Consider the following 19,167-nt stretch of genomic DNA (forward strand, 5'->3'; position numbering starts at 1 on the left):
TTGGAAGGAGTAACAGGAATACAGAGTACTGGGCGAATGGTAAGATACTTGGTAGTGTGGATGAGCAGAGAGATCTCGGTGTAATTTCCACTCCATCTGACGAAGAAGCAGCGCTCCGAAAGCTTATGGTATTTTCTACCAAATAAACCTGTTGGACTTTAACCTGGTGTTTTTAAAACTCTTACGGCATATAAGATGATCAGAGGATTAGATAGGGTGGACAGTGAGAGCTCTTTTTCCTCGGATGGTGATGGCTAGCACAAGGGGACATAGCTTTAAATTGAGGGGTGATAGATATAGGACTGATGTCAGAGGTAGGTTCTTTACTCAAAGAGTAGTAAGGGCGTGGAATGCCCTGCCTGCAGCAGTAGTGGACTCCCAACATTAAGGGCATTTAAATGGTCATTGGATAAACATATGGGTGATATTGGAATAGTGTAGGTTAGATGGGCTTTAGATTGGTTTCACAGGTCGGCGCAACATCCGGGATAGTCAGCACGGATTTGTGAAGGGCAAGTCGTGCCTCACAAATTTGATTGAATTTTTTGAGGAGGTAACTAAGTGTGTTGATGAAGGTAGGGCAATTGATGTCATATACATGGATTTTAGTAAGGCGTTTGATAAGGTCCCCTATGGTCAGCTTATGATGAAAGTAAGGAGGTGTGGGATAGAGGGAAAGTTGGCCGATTGGATAGGTAACTGCCTATCTGATCGAAGACAGAGGGTGGTGGTGGATGGAAAATTTTCGGACTGGAGGCAGGTTGCTAGCGGAGTGCCACAGGGATCAGTGCTTGGTCCTCTGCTCTTTGTGATGTTTATTAATGACTTAGAGGAGGGGGCTGAAGGGTGGATCAGTAAATTTGCTGATGACACCAAGATTGGTGGAGTGGTGGATGAGGTGGAGGGCTGTTGTAGGCTGCAAAGAGACACAGATAGGATGCAAAGCTGGGCTGAAAAACGGCAAATGTAGTTTAACCCTGATAAATGTGAGGTGATTCATTTTGGTAGGACTAATTTAAATGTGGATTACCGGGTCAAAGGTAGAGTTCTGAAGACTGTGGAGGAACAGAGAGATCTTGGGGTCCATATCCACAGATCTCTAAAGGTTGCCACTCAAGTGGATAGAGCTGTGAAGAAGGCCTATAGTGTGTTAGCTTTTATTAACAGGGTGTTGGAGTTTAAGAGCCGTGGGGTTATGCTGCAACTGTACAGGACCTTGGTGAGACCACATTTGGAATATTGTGTGCAGTTCTGGTCACCTCACTATAAGAAGGATGTGGAAGCGCTGGAAAGAGTGTAGAGGAGATTTACCAGGATGCTGCCTGGTTTGGAGGGTAGGTCTTATGAGGAAAGGTTGAGGGAGCTAGGGCTGTTCTCTCTGGAGCGGAGGAGGCTGAGGGGAGACTTAATAGAGGTTTATAAAATGATGAAGGGGATAGATAGAGTGAACGTTCAAAGACTATTTCCTCGGGTGGATGGAGCTATTACAAGGGGGCATAACTATAGGGTTCATGGTGGGAGATATAGGAAGGATATCAGAGGTAGGTTCTTTACGCAGAGAGTGGTTGGGGTGTGGAATGGACTGCCTGCAGTGATAGTGGAGTCAGACACTTTAGGAACATTTAAGCGGTTATTGGATAGGCACATGGAGCACACCTGGATGATAGGGAGTGGGATAGCTTGATCTTGGTTTCAGATAAAGCTCGGCACAACATCGTGGGCCGAAGGGCCTGTTCTGTGCTGTACCGTTCTCTGTTCTAACATCGAGGGCCAAAGGGCCTGTACTGCGCTGTAATGTTCTAATCTCCCCTCATTCTTCTGAATTCCAATGAGTATAGCCCCAGTCTACTCAGTCTCTCCTCATAAACCAACCCTCTCAATGGAATTTTGTCCTTTTTTGCTAGATGGATGCAATTTAAAAACAGCGAGATTATATTGATTATGTTAGGTGCTGGTGAGGCTACACCTGGAGTACTGTGTACAGTTTTGGTCTCTTTACTTGAGTAAGGATATACTGGCACTGGAGGGAGTGCAAAGGAGATTCACTAGGTTGATTCCAGAGTTGAGAAGGTTGGTTTATGTGGAGAGACTGAGTAGTTTGGGGCTATACTCAGAGGGGAGTATAAGAATGAGGGGAGATGTTATAGAAACATTTAAGATTATGAAGGGAATAGATAAGATAGAAGCAAAGAGGCTGTTGGTGGGTGAAACCAGAACAAGAGGGCATAACCTCAAAATAAGGGGGAGCAAATTTAGGACTGAGTTGAGAAGGAACTTCTTCACACAAAGGGTTGTGAATCTGTGGAATTCCCTGCCCAGTGAAGCAGTTGAGGCTACCTCATTGAATGTTTTTAAGGCAAGGATAGATACATTTTTGAACAGTAAAGGAATTAAGGGTTATGGTGAGCAGGTGGGTTAAGTGGAGCTGTGTCCACGAAACGATTAACCATGATCTTATTGAACGGCGGAGCAGGCTCGAGAGGCCAGATGGCCGACTCCTGCTCCTAGTTTTTATGTTCTTATAATCCAACAAATTATAGGCCAGTGAGCCTGACATCAGTGGTGGGGAAGCTTTTGGAGAAGATACTGAGGGACAAGATACATGCACATTTGGAGGAAAATGGAGTAGTTGCTGCCAGGCAGCATGGTTTTGTGTGGGGAAGGTCATGTCTCAGCCACATGATTGAGTTTTTTGATGAGGTGACAAAGAAAATTGATGAGGGAAGGGCTATGGATGTAGTTTATATGGACTTTAGTAAGGCGTTTGACAAGGTCCCACATGGCAGGCTGGTACAAAAACTAAAATCACATGGGATTCAGGGTGGACTGAATAGATGGATAGAGAATTGGCTTGGTTATAGAAGACAGAGAGTAGCAGTGGAAGGATGCTTTTTAACATGGAGATCCTGTCGCTAGTGGTGTTCCGCAGGGATCACTGCAGAGACCTCTGCTGTTTGTAGTATATATAAATGATCTGGAGGAAAACATGAGTGGTCTGATTAGTAAATTTGCCGATGACACGAAGCTTGGCGAAGTTGCTGATAGTGCCAAGGACTGTCAGAGGATACAACAGGATACAGATAGATTGGAGATTTGGGCACAGAAATGGCAGATGGCATTTTATTCAGGTGTGAGGTGATGCATGTTGGAGGATCAAATTTAGGTGTGAATTATACTGTAAATGGCAGAACCCTTAGGAACATTAAAATACAAAGGGATCTGGACGTGCAGGTCTCCAGTTCCCTAAAAGTGGCAACACAGGTGGCCAAGGTGATTAAGGCGGCATGTGGCATGCTTGCCTTCATTAGCCGGGACACTGAGTACAAGAGTTGGGAAATCATGATGCAGCTATATAAAACCTTGGTTAGGCCGCATTTGGAGTATTACGTGCAGTTCTGGTCACCAAATTATCAGAAAGACATGGAAGCTTTGGAGAGAGTGCAAAGAAGGTTCACAGGATGTTGCCTAGTCTCAAGGGTAGTGGCTATGATGAGAGGTTGAATAAACTAAGATTGTTTTCACTGGAAAGACTGAGGGGAGGCCTGACAGAGGTCTTCAAAATTGTGAAAGGCATAGACAGGGTAGATAGTCAAGAGGCTTTTTCCAAGGGTGGAAGTGTCAATTACAAGGGGGCACAGGTTCAAAGTGAGAGGGGACAGTTTAAGGGAGATGTGCGGGGGAAGTTTTTCATGCAGAGAGCGGTGGATGCCTGGAACGCACTGCCAGAGGATGTTGTGGAAGCAGGCACATTCGCAAAATTTAAGAAGCATCTGGATGGGTAACATGCATTGGCAGGGAATAGAAGGATACAGACCGAGTAAGGGCAAAAGTTAAGGCATCGTGAACGGCACAGGCTTGGAGGGCCAAAGGGCCTGTTCCTGTGCTGTACTTTTCTTTGTTCTTTGGAGACACTGCCAACAATCTTACACAAGTTCAGCTTTATTTTAAATTGTCCACAGTGTGTTTATTCCTGCTTAGAGGATTATCTCTAAACTCAAAGCTTACCCGGGTGTCTTTCTCTTCCCCTTTTCCATCATTTTCATCACCCTAAAGAAGAGCAAAATTACACTCAAACTGAAACTTTATAACTCAACATAAATCCAAAAGAATACTTTTGAAATAGCTCGATTTTGTTATACATTTAAAACATTTTTGCCAGGTTTGAATTTTCCAGATAAATAAGACCTGGATAATTTCTTGAACAATGCTGCAAACATGTTCACATCTGTACATAACATTCAAATCAAGCATGGCTCATTGTCACGATTTCATATAAAAGAAATTTTAATTTATACATTGCTACAATTTGTCATGTAGACAAGACTTTAGGCTCAAAACTCCAAGATGGGTATATGGATTTAAGGTATCTAGACATATCACTTTTTAAATATTTTACTCACTCAATGTTTAAATAACATTTTCAACTTGTGCACTGCATTAATCTACTGGATATCCCATGGCGAGCTGGCAGACACAGCACAATCATTGATTCTTATTGTGCCTGTCATCATAGATTCAATGTTGGTTCCCAGTAAACAAGAACAAGAAAGAGAAATAAAACTGTCCAAATTCCACAGCACATTTCAGAATGACTGCATATTAGAGGTGTTTAAAATTATGGAAGGATGGGATACAGTAGGTAGAAGCAGATTGTTTCCTATCAATTAAAATGTCAAGACTGAGGGGGCCATAGACACACGATTAACTGCAAGAGATTTAGAATGGAGGGTATGAGAAATTGCTTCCTACAGAGTTATGGCATGATGGAATTCATTTCCAGCATTAGCGGTTGGAAAAAGCTGCAGTGTTCAAGATTAGATTGGATAGTTGGATTAAGAAAAGAGGTTGAAGTGGATGTAGGAAACAGGGTGGGTTAACCTGATTAGGCCCTCCACTCTTAAAAAATCCTAAACTGGAACAGGCTAGTACAGCTAATTGTCTATTTCCATTTTAAATTTATTGCTATGTATTGGAAGCAATTTTCTAGATATCAAGTTCAATTCAAGGTCCAAATTAGTTTTCGTATCTACTCAAATTTCACATCTGCATTTTCTAATTTGTTAAGAAAATAATCATCCAGCAATTATTCTCGACATTTTGAGTGTTCTTTTGGCCTCAAGGGGAGAACATTCCTTCTTTAATGCAATAGTACAAGTTTTTAACCATTTTCCACCTATTTGAGTTACTTGAATGGAAAGCACAATTTGATACTTCAAGAAATCTTGCACTGTAAGCTTGCACTGGGAATGGGGTTCGGATTTCTAAATCCTATTTCCACCAGGACTTTTTACAAATAACAAATAATCACCCATCATATCAATCAAGAGTAGATACAAGCCCAAGTGAAGAGCAATACAGCACCCAAATGCACATCAACTGTCTTTCCTGCCCACCACCCCATTCCATTTTAATTGTTGTACATAATAAAGCTAATTTCACTTTTCCCTCCTTTATATTTGCATTTCAAGTATCAAAGTTCACTACTTATACTTCACTCTGCAATCAAAGGGGTGGTGGGGATGAAACAATTCAATCTTGAATTCCTTTTCTTTTAAAAAATGTTGTACAGCCAATAAAATTAGCATCCCTTCTGAATGTGCCAAAACTGAAACAGTAATTAAAATATAAACTGTCATGCTAGAAGCAGCACCCATCAAAAGTATCACACTTTTGCAGTTATTTTGATGTTTCAGAAAGTCTCCATGCAATTTCTACATTGCTTAATCCATTTTGAATAGAAGTGTCCAAAGAAAAATGTTAATACATGTCTCATTTTGAAATTTCACATTTCAATTTCAACAAGATGTTGCTGTTTCTTTAAAGTCAACCATTCATTTAGTATAACACAACATCAGTAAGAAATACTAACGTCTTGAGTCCAGTATGACACTCCAGTAGATCGTCTCTTCTCCCTGGGCCGTCGTCTTTCTCTTATTGACAGCTGTCTGTCGTTAACATCCTTGTCGTCTTCGTTTGTTTTCTCAGAGTCATCTTCGTAAAATAATCACAAAACACTTTTCAAAGAGCTACCTCCTTTTATTATTAACCATTACTAATAATACAGACAATGCCATAATATGAAAACTATGCAAACTCAAATGATCTTTCATACTATCATAATATTGGAACTGGGCAAAGGGAAGAAAAATGCATGAGCAAGAGAGGGGAGGGGTGGGAGTGGTGCAAGAGGAAAGTGGAGCAAAAGGAAATGGAAGGAGGAGGAGGAAGGATGCAAAGAAAGATAAGGCAGGAGGACAGAAGTGGAAACAGAGGACAAGGGTTCTGGTGGAGGAAAGGTTGGATGATACAAGGGGAAATTTATCTTCGTATGGGATTGGCTGGACAAAAAATACTTCGTGGTTTTCATTTGAGTTTTGATTTATCTCCAATGCTTTGGTTTAGGCTTCCAATCTTTAACTTTATGTCTTCAACTGATGTTTTGGAGCATTGAAAAAGTTGCCTTATTGCCTTTTATTTCCTCTTGGTGGAGCTTTTGCTCTCACATTCATTGCTGTGCTTTATTCTTTTGAGAGATTTTATTGAGGCTTCTCTTCTCTCTATAAATTTCCTTGAATATTCTGGTTTAACTTGTGGAGTTTAAAAGACTATCCTTAAGCAGGCTAAACATTGCTGAAGTCATCCACTGGGCAGTTTCTTTCATCTAGTCCTTTTTATTTTTCCAGTTTTTTGAAATTATCTATTTTGCTTTATTTAGGTTTCTCTACACTTGATAATAACTATTTTCAAAATATTTATGGATCTAAATGAGGTGCTATGATTTTCCTTTACCAGATTCTATCATGTAACATTATTGTTACAGGGGTCACCCATAGTCACACTCTTTGGATGGCTGAGACCACTCAAACTTTTAATACGCAAGTGTTATCAGTGTTTACATTGTGAAGTAACACTGCTGAGAGTCAAACAACTTGTCGCGTTTAGATAGAATCAAGAGAAAACATTAAACTTTCTAAATGGCAAATGTTCAAAAATAGCTGAGCCCAGAACAGATCCTTTTTTGTCCTTTTCAACACAGGATGGATTTGAAAAATGCCAATTTCAAACTGCAGCAAACTTTCACTAGAATATTTTCAGTGCATGCTCATTGAGCACTCTTTTGATAGTTTAATATAGAAACCGTAAAAGTTTCATGATGCATTGAAATCATAGAAACCCTACAGTGCAGAAGGAGGCCATTCGGCCCATCGAGTCTGCACCGACCACAATCCCACCCAGGCCCTACCCCCACATATTTACCCACTAATCCCTCTAACCTACGCATCTCAGGACTCTAAGGGGCAATTTTTTTAACCTGGCCAATCAACCTAACCCACACATCTTTGGACTGTGGGAGGAAACGGGAGCACCCGGAGGAAACCCACGCAGACACGAGGAGAATGTGCAAACTCCACACAGACAGTGACCCGAGCCGGGAACCGAACCCGGGACCCTGGAGCTGTGAAACAGCAGTGCTAACCACTGTGCTACCGTGCCGCCCAAACACTTGTGAGCATTTCCAATTTCAATTACTCCACCAATGGCAGCTGTGTCTTCAATTGCTCAGGCCCTAAGCGCTTCTCTTTCTTCCTTTAAGATGTTCCTTACAAACTACATTTCTGACCAAGCTTTTAGTCATCTAAGCTACTACTTCATGTGATGTTGTGCCAAATTTTGCTCCATGACATTCCTGTAAAGCATGTGAAACATTTGATCACATTAAAGGCATTGCATAAATGCAAACTGTTGTGAGATCAAGAAACATAACTGATTATTGAACAGATTTAAAGGTTACCATTGCTCTCCATTTCCTTGGGTAAAGTCCTTGAGTGCGAGATATAAGGTGCTTGATCTAGAACTCCATTCAGGCGGTTTTGTTGGGTGTCTGAATACAGGAAGCCGTCTGATGTAGAAGGCGATGTGAGAGGTGCAACTGGACTATCTGGCTGTGATGTATGCCGTGATTGGCGATATCCAGACTGATTACAAGGAAAACAAAATGCTTTAAAATTCTGAACACTTGTTAGGAAAGAAAGAAATCACATTACATAATTATATAAATATATGTTTATTGTGGGTCACAAACTGGGATAGAGCACCCACTTTGTAATTAGTGATTTTGGCGCAAATTGCGTCAAAATAGCTTCAGCTTTGGAATTTCTTTTTGAACTACACTCAAAACACATTTGAATATCAGCGAAATTAAAATTTGACAAGGAGGGTATTGAAATGGCACTTAACAGTCACCCACAATGCTATGGATCTGAAGTCATTTACAGGCCAGACTCGGGAAAGATGGCAGATTTTCTTTCCAAAGGGACTTTAGTGAAGGAGATGGGTTTTACGGTCACCAGTACTGAAACTTCAGAGTCACAGGGGGTCTCCAAGTAGATACGGAGGAACTGTTCCCATTGCCAGACAGGTCAAGACCAGAGGACATTGATTTAAGGTGAATGACAAAAAAAAACAAAGATGACATTTACGAAGCAAGTTGTTAGCATCTTGTTAGGGGTCAGATCCAACGTATATTATAAAGTTTGCCAAGACCCCAACTTTTGCTTTAGCACAGTGGTTAGCACTGCTGCTTCACAGCTCCAGGGTCCCGGGTTCGGTTCCCGGCTCGGGTCACTGTCTGTGTGGAGTTTGCACATTCTCCTCGTGTCTGCGTGGGTTTCCTCCGGGTGAACAAAGAACAAAGAACAATACAGCACAGGAACAGGCCCTTCGGCCCTCCAAGCCCGCGCCGCTCCCCGGTCCAGGATTGAATCCTGAATCCAGGATCCCCGCCCAATTTTCCAGCCTATCTACATACCAATATCCTATCCACCGAGCTGTCCCCCACAGCTACGATGCTTTGTTCATTACAACCTATTAACTCACCCCCACCCCCCCATTCCAGACCATGTGATCTCCAGGGAGAGGCGAAAACCCAGAGTGAAAAACCCCAGGGCCAATATGGGGAAAAAAAAATCTGGGAAATTCCTCTCCGACCCCCTGAGGCGATCGAAACGAGTCCAGGAGATCACAATGGCCCTGATCGGAAAATGCTTCCCAACCCTAGTCATTTCCACTTCCACGAGAAACAAGGAACAATTAGCCCGCGCCGCTCCCTGGTCCAAACTAGACCACTCTTTTGTATCCCTCCATTCCCACTCCGTTCATATAGCTGTCTAGATAAGTCTTAAACGTTCCCAGTGTGTCCGCCTCCACCACCTTGCCCGGCAACACATTCCAGGCCCCCACGACCCTCTGTGTGAAATATGTCCTTCTGATATCTGTGTTAAACCTCCCCCCCCTTCACCTTGAACCTATGACCCCTCGTGAACGTCACCACCGACCCGGGGAAAAGATTCCCACCGTTCACCCTATCTATGCCGTTCATAATTTTATACACCTCTATTAAGTCTCCCCTCATCCTCCGTCTTTCCAAGGAGAACAACCCCAGTTTCTCCAATCTCTCCTCATAACCAAGCCCCTCCATACCAGGCAACATCCTGGCAAACCTCCTCTGTACTCTCTCCAAAGCCTCCACGTCCCTCTGGTAGTGTGGCGACCAGAACCGGACGCAGTGCTCCGGTTTCCTCCCACAGTCCAAAGATGTACAGGTTAGGTTGATTGGCCAGGTTAAAAATTGCCCCTTAGAGTCCTGAGATGCATAGGTTAGAGGGATTAGTGGGCAAAATATGTGGGGGTAGGGCCTGGGTGGGATTGTGGTCGGTGCAGACTCGATGGGCCGAATGGCCTCCTTCTGCACTGTAGGGTTTCTATGATTTCTATGATTTCTTCTATGATTTTGGTATTAGGGTGAGCATAAGGTGTTTTCTCCAGGTATGATTTAATTGGCCCATTAGGAAGCTTTTATCAAAACAAATTGTATTTAAGAACAGTTATAATATATTTAATATATTTTGTTATAATATAACAAAAAACATGAGCATAATTTTTAGCAATTAAAATACTTGAACATGACAAAGTATACTTAACAGCTAGCTATCTCTATAGTTCCAACTGTTATACTCCATAGACATAAATCCTTTCTTCAGAACCAGTCAGCACCAAAACCAGTTACATATACTAAATTTCCAGCCTTTTAACACCTCTGAAAAGAGATCAAGACAACAGATCCCAGAGAAGGATACATCTTCAAACATCAGAACTTCTGAGAAATCTCCAGACTTCAGAAACTCAGAGCTACTACTTCTTTCCACAGCTCCCATAAAGTAACGAAGCTTGATTTCTGTGTAAATCTAACGCCACTCAGTCACCTGATATTACTGTCAATCAACCCCATCAAGTCCTACTCTGCAAAACCCCAGGGGAAATCTCTAAAATAACAGAGCAGCATTAGTTCAAATTAAAACCAAGATTCTAGCAATTAGGCCGCAAGGTGGTACAGTAGTTAGCACTGCTGCCTCACAGCGCCAGGGACCCGGGTTCAATACCCAGCTTAAATCACTGACCGTCTGGAGTTTGCACATTCTCTGCATGGGTTTCCTCCAGGTGCTCCAGTTTCCTCCCACAGTCCAAAGATATGCAAGTTAGGTGAACTGGCCATGCTAAATTCTCCCTCAGTGTACCCAAACAGGCACCGGAGTGTGGCAACTAGAGATTTTCACAGTAACTTTACTGTTTTGTGAACGTAAGCCTACTTGTGACTAATAAATAAACTTTAAAACTTTAAACTTTTATGTTGCTGGAGTAACAATTAAATCAGGTAAGGATCACTGCCAGATATAGACCCGGCTGCACCAGTAATAACAATAAAAAAACTGCTGAAGCAGATCCTGCACAATAAACATGATAATTACATTGCTTAAAGGCAAAGTATCATTACAATCTGGAATACACTCCCTTACAGTGTAGTGAAATCACTCAACCATGGATTTCAAAAGGAAAACTGGATAATAATTTCAACAGAAAAAAAATTATAGGGCTACAGAGAAAGAATAGGGGAGTGGGTCTAACTGAGCGGCTCCTGCAGTGATCAGTACAAACTCAAGGGGTTATACTGTAAATGGCAGAAAACTTACAAACATGAGGAGAGGCACCTGACTGGGTACATGAATAGGGAGGGAATAGAGGGATGCAGACCGAGTAAGGGCAAAAGGTTTTTTTTAAGTTTAATTAGGCCATCATGATACAAGGGCGGCACGGTAGCACAGTGGTTAGCACTGCTGCTTCACAGCTCCAGGGACCTGGGTTCGATTCCCGGCATGGATAACTGTCTGTGTGGAGTTTGCACATTTTCCTCGTGTCTGCGTGGGTTTCCTCCGGGTGCTCCGGTTTCCTCCCACAGTCCAAAGATGTGCGGGTTTCGGTTGATTGGCTATGCTAAAATTGCCCTTAGTGTCCTGAGATGCGTAGGTTAGAGGGATTAGTGGGTAAATATGTAGGGATATGGGGGTAGGGCCTGGGTGGGATTGTGGTCGGTGCAGACTCGATGGGCTGAATGGCCTCTTTCTGTGCTGTAGGGATTCTAAGATTCTTCTAAGATAGAACATAGAACATTACAGTGCAGTACAGGCCCTTCGGCCCTCAATGTTGCGCCGACCTGTGAAACCAATCTAAAGCCCATCTAACCTACACTATTCCAATATCATCCATATGTTTATCCAATGACCCTTTAAATGCCCTTAAAGTTGATCTGCACAGGCAAGGAGGGCTGAAGGTTCGTTCCTGTGCTGTACATTTCTTTGTTCTTTATTCAAATGTACCTTGGATGATGTTCTATGCTTCACTGAGGCTGAAAAATAAAAGGTTGGGCACAACAATATTGAAGCCCCAGTTCAATTAGATGCACTCAATCTGCAGAGAAGGGGATATGAGGGTTCAGTGGTATTATCACCAGACCAGTAATCATAATATTGCCCAGATGATCTGGGTTTGAATCCCACCACGACAGATGGTGAAATTTGAATTTTAAGTACAAATGTGGAATTTTAAAAAATCTAAATTTGGAATTAAAATGACCAAAATCATCAATTGTTGTAAATCCCCATCCGGTTCATGAACGTCCTTTAGGGAAGGAAATTTCCATCCTTACCTGATTTGGCCTCCATGTGCCCCCAGATCCAGAGCAATGTGGCTGACTCCCAAATGCTCTCTGAAATGGTCTAACCACTCAGTTTTGGATGGAGAGCTCTCAAGTGTTCACCCTCACTACCCCTCTGAAATTGAACATGACTTGAGAATTTAGTGCGAAGGCAGAACGAAAGCTGAAACTCTGATGTTTCAATCTGTCACTCAATGCTTCATCACAGGCTGCAATGTGCCACTTCGCACCCAATCGCCAAACTTCCCAATGCCAGCAAAATCAGTGGATGAGGTGAGAACATACCCATTTCTGTCCTCATAATCGCTGTTAGAAATACCATAAAAAACACCTTGTTAATCAGCTATAATTAGGTTTACAGTAGCACAGTGGTTAGCACTGCTGCTTCACAGCGCCAGGGACCCAGGTTCGATTCCCAGCTTGGGTCACTGTCTGTGTGCATGTTCTCCCCTTGTCTGCGTGGGTTTCCTCTGGGTGCTCCGGTTTCCTCCCACAGTCTGAAAGGTGTGCTGGTTAGGTGCATTGACCCGAACAGGTGCCAGACTGTGGCAACTAGGGGAATTTCACAGTAACTTCATTGCAGTGTTAATGTAAGCCTTACTTGTGACTAATAAACTTTAATAAATAAACTTTTAACTTTTGCTGAACAACAGACCTGTGTGTGGAGTGCTGTTAAGTGCCTCCATTGTAATTACTTTTAAAAAAACTTTTTCAAATTTCCCCCCTCATTTTAAATCTAGTTAACTGTACATAGTAATATATTGGAAGCAATTATTAAAAATTTCATAAGATTATGGTTGAAGTGGAGAAAATGGGATAAATACAACTAAAGCAGCTAAGGGCTACATAAAAAGTTGGGACCATGTTGACTAACGGAACTAACAGCTAGAAATGTAAAATCGTAAAACAACAGGTGGGCTCGAGAATTGGAGGTGAGGTTTCTACACTTCTTGCAAAGAAATACATCCAGAGATCTATTTTGTTTTGGGAGTTAGAGCTATAATTAATTTTAAAGCATCCAGTGAGCCCTAGAAGGCTTTGTCATCTTGAAGATGGGTGGAGCTTAAGAAAGCTCCAGTGCTTCAATTCATGTGTGTGTTTGCTGGGGAAACAGTAGGGGAAAAGGCCATACAGAAAAGCTGTCACCGTTTGCAGGCTCCAGGCAGCAAATAACCCTTAGCTCCAGGAGCCATTTGATAGCTGTGTGTGTTTAGGACTGACAAGAAATAATGGGGGGCAGAAAGTCGCTGGAAAGGGTCAGGATCAGAAGCAGCAGCCCTGGGAGCCATTTATAGTTGGTGGAACTGGGAAGATTGGAACTTGGTGAAATCCAACTGGGAAGATTGGAACTTGGTGAAATCCAAGGGCAATTTCAGCCCAATGAAACTAGCCAGTTATTTAAGAGCTGAAATTGCACCAGTAAGTAGAGCCTGGAGTACAGGCTCAGAAATCCTGGGGAATGGAGTTTCAGGAGATGAGATGCAAACCCTGTGAGATATGCAGTTGTTGAAGCAGTTAAGAGGTGGACTGGCTTTGAGAGAATTCAGATAATGATCTTTGAAAGTGAAAAGTTTGGAGACTTTCACTAGGGAGGCAGAGTTTCAACAGGAATGGTTGACTCACAGGGTGGGATTTTTCATGCAGTCCGTCTCATGTTTCGCTGCATTGGAGGCAGCCCGTCACTGGCTTGTGGTGGGATCTTCTGGTCCCACTGTCGTTAATGGGATTTCCCGTTGAACGTACCTGTTGCCGCCGCGAAACCCAAAGTGGGTGCATCATTAGCGGGAACAAAATATCCCATTGGTGTGAACGGCCAGAAAATTCTGGCCAGTGTTTACAGACATCTGGGTGGGTTGCTGAGAAATTTGTGGGTCTGTCTTGGTCGCATTTGCTATTTATTGTACAGTATGCTGTATTCCACCTTAGTTTGTCTGTTAGTTCCCATGTACCTCATATTAAGCCAGACTGTAGCATGAATTAGAAACTGTAAATTGTTTTATCTTTTTGATCTTGTGTAGTAAAGTTTATTTTTGCTTGCTCAAAACCCATGAATCCTCTGGCTTTATTCTCTTAGCAAGTGTCTTGAAACTCAAAATTTTGCCAACTTTAAACAAAATGTTATTGGTCCCGAGCCAGAGTTTACCAAAAACCAGGGGTCTTGTCTGGGATCATGACACCATGATATTTTACTACATATCTACATCCCACTCTTTACTTTGCTCTATAATGTTCTTTAGTGTTTATATTCCTAGTTGACTGTTTGTGAGGGTTATTTAACTCGTTTGGAAATTTGGAGGCATCACGACAGCTGCACTCCATAATGTTTTGTCTGCATCAAGAAAAGAAGATTCCTCAAAGGGCCACACAATGGCGCATGCAGACCATTGCGCTGTGCCAACCAAGTTAATTCACTCTCATAAGTTTGTTCAGTAATTCTAGTAACCTGATGCTTTGGCAATGAAACTGAATAAAAAAGAATTATATAAAGCAAACTAAAGTTTATTTGGCCAGTACATTTTCTTACTCTTTCTCCGATGGATTTCAAACTTTATAACAATTTGCATTAACTAAAATTCTGCTGAAAACAATTGTTTTATCAGTGCTGAAATTTCAAGACCAGAGAGGTCTCAGGTTTAACCTCCAGTCTGTTAAAAGCAAGCAGTTTGCAGTCAAGGTCTCAATGCCCTTCAGGAACTAAAAATTTGACTTTAACAGCAACTTCAAACACTTTTAGATTACATCACATTCTGATTGCTCCAAATTATTTAATTACTCAATTGTGCTGGAAATATCCCAATGAATTCAACTTACCTCTTCTTCTTGGCTTCTACTCAATCTTTGTCTGTAATCTTCAGTATCTTGTGTAATTAGCGACTTCTCTTCCTCATCCTGCTTTTCTACATCTTGCTTTTCCATTTCATCCTTCTCCTGTTGTTCCCGAGCTTGTCTTTCAGCACGAGATCGACTGAATGTCTTCTCAGCTTCCTGCAGGTCGGTTAATGTCACACCCTAGTTTAACAACACACACCAAACAATTACAAATCATTCAAATGTGGTTTCAAAAGTTCGGGAGTTCCAGGTTATTCACCCAGAAACTGTGACGGAACTAGTTCCAAGTCAGCAAAATACCGTGGATGCTGGAAATCTGAAATAAAAACCAAAAATGCTGGCAAAACTCAGCAGATCAGGCAGCATTTGTGGAGAGCAAAAGAGTTAATGTTCGAGTCCGTATGACTCTTTGTAGCTCTGAAGAAGTCATTTGGACTCTTATTCCATCATTCTCCTTGTGCATTGTAGATGCTGGACAGGCTTTGGGGAGTTCTTCTGCTGAAGAATTCCCAAACTCTGACCTAATTTCATAACTGCAACAGGAATATGTATTATGGTTAAGTTTCCAGTTAAAGGTGATGCTCATGATGGGCGAAATTCAGTGATGGTTAGATTCTCTCTTGCTGAAGATGGCCAGTGCCTGACACTTGAATGGCATGAATGTTACTAATCAGCCTAAGCCTCAATGTTCTTCAGGTATTGTTGCATAGTCGTGGACTGCTTCAGTATGGAATTGCAAATGGATTTGAGAATTGTGAAAACATCAGCTGACATCTCCACTTCTAATCTTATGATGGTCATTGTTGAAGCAACTGAAGTTGGTTACACCTATGATGCTGCCCTGAGGAACTCCAGCAGCAATGTCGTGGGACTGAGATAATTAACCTCTAACAACCACAGCCATCCTTCTCCGTGCATGGTGTGACTCCAGCCAGTACATTCACATTGACCCCAATCTTAATGCCATGCTTGGTCAAATGCTGCCTTATCATCAAGGAAAGTCACCCACCTTCATCTCTGGAAATCAGCTTTTTTTGTTTTTGTTTGTATCAGGGAAATATGAGTGGCTTCGGGGTAAACAATTGACAGGGCCATAAAAATTGATGCAATTCAACATCCAAGTTAAGAATGATTTAAAGTCATGAGAAAGTCACTAGGTTTTTAAATTAAACTGAAGGCACAAGTAGATAAGAAAACCACATTCTTGAGTAAAGGTTGATGTTACAGGACATGCATGTTGTATTGTTACATTTCCAGGGGTGTACAAACCTCAGAAGAAAATTTGCAGTGGGGCATTTGAAATTAACATTTCTGTACTTGAGATTTTGTGTGCACCTCAATGACAGAACTAGGTCGCAATTAAGGTCAAACCATCTTCCACTGCACTCTCAAAATAGCTGCTTGCTCAGTACATTAAAGGCATGGAGGCTGGGATTCAATTTTCACAGTGGGCAAAGAACAAATTTCAGGGAGGGGAGACAGAGGCGGGGAAAAAAGGTGGAAAGCAAAATTTTAGAAAAGGTGAAAAAAATGCAACGATGGAAGAACAGAAAATTAACAAAAATGACAAAATAAAATGAAATAAAATAAATGGAAATGGGATGAAAGTAGAGGAGAGGGTTCATGTTCTGAAGTTGTTGAACTCAATGTTAAGTCTGAAAGGCTGTAAAGTGCCTAATTGGAAGAGGTGTTGTTCCTCCAGTTTGCTTTGGGCTTCACTGGAACATTGCAACAGGCCATCCTGCTCTCACGTCCACATGTCTGTTCTTGGCCTATTGCAATAAAAGGTTAAGTTTAATTTTGGAATCAGAGAAGGGATTCAGAGTGATCAATGGATCTTTTCTCAAATATTGCTTTAAATCTCTGGACTTCTCTGAACATCAAGACTATGCTTCTGCACTGGATCACAACACAAGATTCAGCTGCTGTGTCACTGCTCTGTTATTCACATTTTAAGTAACTTCACTTTGGTAGGAAGAGATGGAAAAATAACAAAATTATAGGGCACAATTCTAAAGGGGGTGCAGGAGAAGAGGGACCTGGGTGTACATCTGCACAAGTCATTGCATGTGCCAGTACAGCTTGATAGAATGGCTAATAAAGCATACAGTATCTGTTGCTTTATTAATAGGGGCAGAGTATATGAGCAAGGAAGTTATGCTGTACTTGCAGAGGACACTAGCAGAGCCTCAACAAGAGTACTGTGTTCAGTTTTGGGTGCTGCAATTTAGGAAGGATGTGAAGGCATTGGAGATGACAGAAATCATTCATGAGAAGCCGCGGTGGTTTTCCTTGGAGAAAAGGTGGAGAGGAGATTTGATAAAGGTATTCAAAACCATGAGGGGTCTGGACAGAGTTGCGAGGGGAAAATTGTTTTCACTGTGAAAGGATTGAGAATGAGGGGGAAACAGATTGAAGTAATTGACAAAAGCAGTAAAAGCAATACAAGGAAAAGCGATTCACACAGCAAGTGGTAAATGTCTGGAATGTATAGCCTGAGAGTGTGATGGAAGCAGGTTCAACTGAAGCATACAGAAGAGAATAAGTTAGCTAAAAATTATGTACAGGATTAGAAATCATAGAAACCCTACAGTGCAGAAGGAGGCCATTCGGCCCATCGAGTCTGCACCGACCACAATCCCACCCAGGCCCTACCCCCACATATTTACCCACTAATCCCTCTAACCTATGCATCTCAGGACTCTAAGGGGCAATTTTTAACCTGGCCAATCAACCTAACCTGCACATCTTTGGACTGTGGGAGGAAACCGGAGCACCCGGAGGAAACCCACGCAGACATGAGGAGAATGTGCAAACTCCACTCAGACAGTGACCCAAGCCGGGAATCGAACTCAGGTCCCTGGAGCTGTGAAGCAGCAGTGCTAACCACTGTGCTACCGTGCCGCCCCTGAGAAAAGGCAGGAGAATGGCATGAAGTGAACTGCTCACTTGGAGAGCTGGTGTTGACACGGTGGGCTGAACGACATCCTCCTACACTGTTAAATTTGTGATTGTGAACTTGGTTTCACCCAGAGGTTCTCACCTGGGAATAAGTCTGCAATAAGATTTGAAGAGGTTCATCAAAAAACACTGCAGGAAAACTGGAGGATCCTTTCCAGGGTGCAAACCCCAGTAAAATCTTTGGAGATGTTGGGCTGCCCAAAGTCACCTTCAACCTCCCTGATTGAGTTCAAATGAAGTCACAACATTTGGCACTGATTTTCTTGCAGGAGTTGCCGGAAAGATGACATCTTAGACATCAGCTACCTTTTTGTCAGCGTTTATTCCCTTGGCCTTCAATACTCTCAAGACATCCACAAGTCAGTGGATATCTGTTTATAGCTGGGAGTTTGGTTGAGAGCTAGTGGGCCTGCATGCTATATTGTCTGTGACCTCTTTAGTCTGAGGCCGTAAGGGAGGCAGTCTATGTGCGTCACCGCAAGGAAACACCAATGAAGACTTGCTGACAGTGAGGGTAAGAACGAACAGGGAGAGATATACATTTTGTTCTTGATTTCACATTGCTGCCAGCCAGTGGTGTCGGCTGAAAGGGAGAAACAAACTAGCACACACAAAAGTAAAAACATTACAACTCTCTTCAGCCACACACTGTACACACATCAACCCGTTGGACATGCACACAAAAAGAGTGTTAGACAAACTAAAACTAATGCTTAAAATTAGTGAAATAATCCAGAATGTGCCGCCATCCAGTGGCTGGGTATGGTAGCAATAAAGATCATGGAGCAGTTTTTCTCTATTCGCTTCAGCACATGACCGAGTATTTTTGCCCTAACTATAGAAGAGTTGAGAACCAATCTTGTGCACAGCCTATATGATTGGGCCTGTTGAACAGCAAGCATATTAAACTGTTCCTTAGATTTATCCATTTTATTGTGTTTCTCAATGATACATTCTGCCTCTGTTGCAAACTGTGCACAACAGATCGGAATTTACAGTCACAAGATGACGAAAATCTCTTTCACACAACCAATGTTCCACATTTAAACAATGCAGAACAAGAGCCTCCAATCTAACTGGGCCATTAAAAATCAATATCGAACAATGAGCTACTCAGAAAAGCTCCACACAAGGACAGATAACATGTGGAAAGAATAAAGAAAAAATATGAATGCCTCAGACTGACCAAGTGCAAAATAATTTAAAGGCATCAGGCCCAGATCAGACCCTGTGCTGTCAGAGCAGAATGCAGGAGAAAACAGTGATCAATGGTACTTTAAGTCAGGGTCAATAAATAAATGTTGGATCAAAGTATGCATTCCAAATGT

General features: G+C 42.1%; 1 protein-coding gene across 8 annotated transcripts in view; it reads right to left on the minus strand.

The window, feature by feature from the left end:
• LOC144511899 (protein phosphatase 1 regulatory subunit 12B-like) overlaps positions 1-19,167 on the minus strand; it is a 317,939-nt gene that overhangs the window by 102,519 nt on the left and 196,253 nt on the right. For all 8 annotated transcript variants that reach the window (XM_078242333.1, XM_078242332.1, XM_078242335.1 and 5 more), the window contains 4 exons: positions 14,861-15,058; positions 7,793-7,976; positions 5,870-5,991; positions 4,006-4,047 (listed from right to left, as the gene is read on the minus strand). In XM_078242333.1, coding sequence (XP_078098459.1) covers positions 4,006-4,047; positions 5,870-5,991; positions 7,793-7,976; positions 14,861-15,058 — 546 coding nt within the window. The remainder of the gene's footprint in view (positions 1-4,005; positions 4,048-5,869; positions 5,992-7,792; positions 7,977-14,860; positions 15,059-19,167) is intronic.

This window comes from Mustelus asterias, chromosome 25 (assembly GCF_964213995.1).
Source record: "Mustelus asterias chromosome 25, sMusAst1.hap1.1, whole genome shotgun sequence".
Classification (NCBI taxonomy): domain Eukaryota; kingdom Metazoa; phylum Chordata; class Chondrichthyes; order Carcharhiniformes; family Triakidae; genus Mustelus; species Mustelus asterias.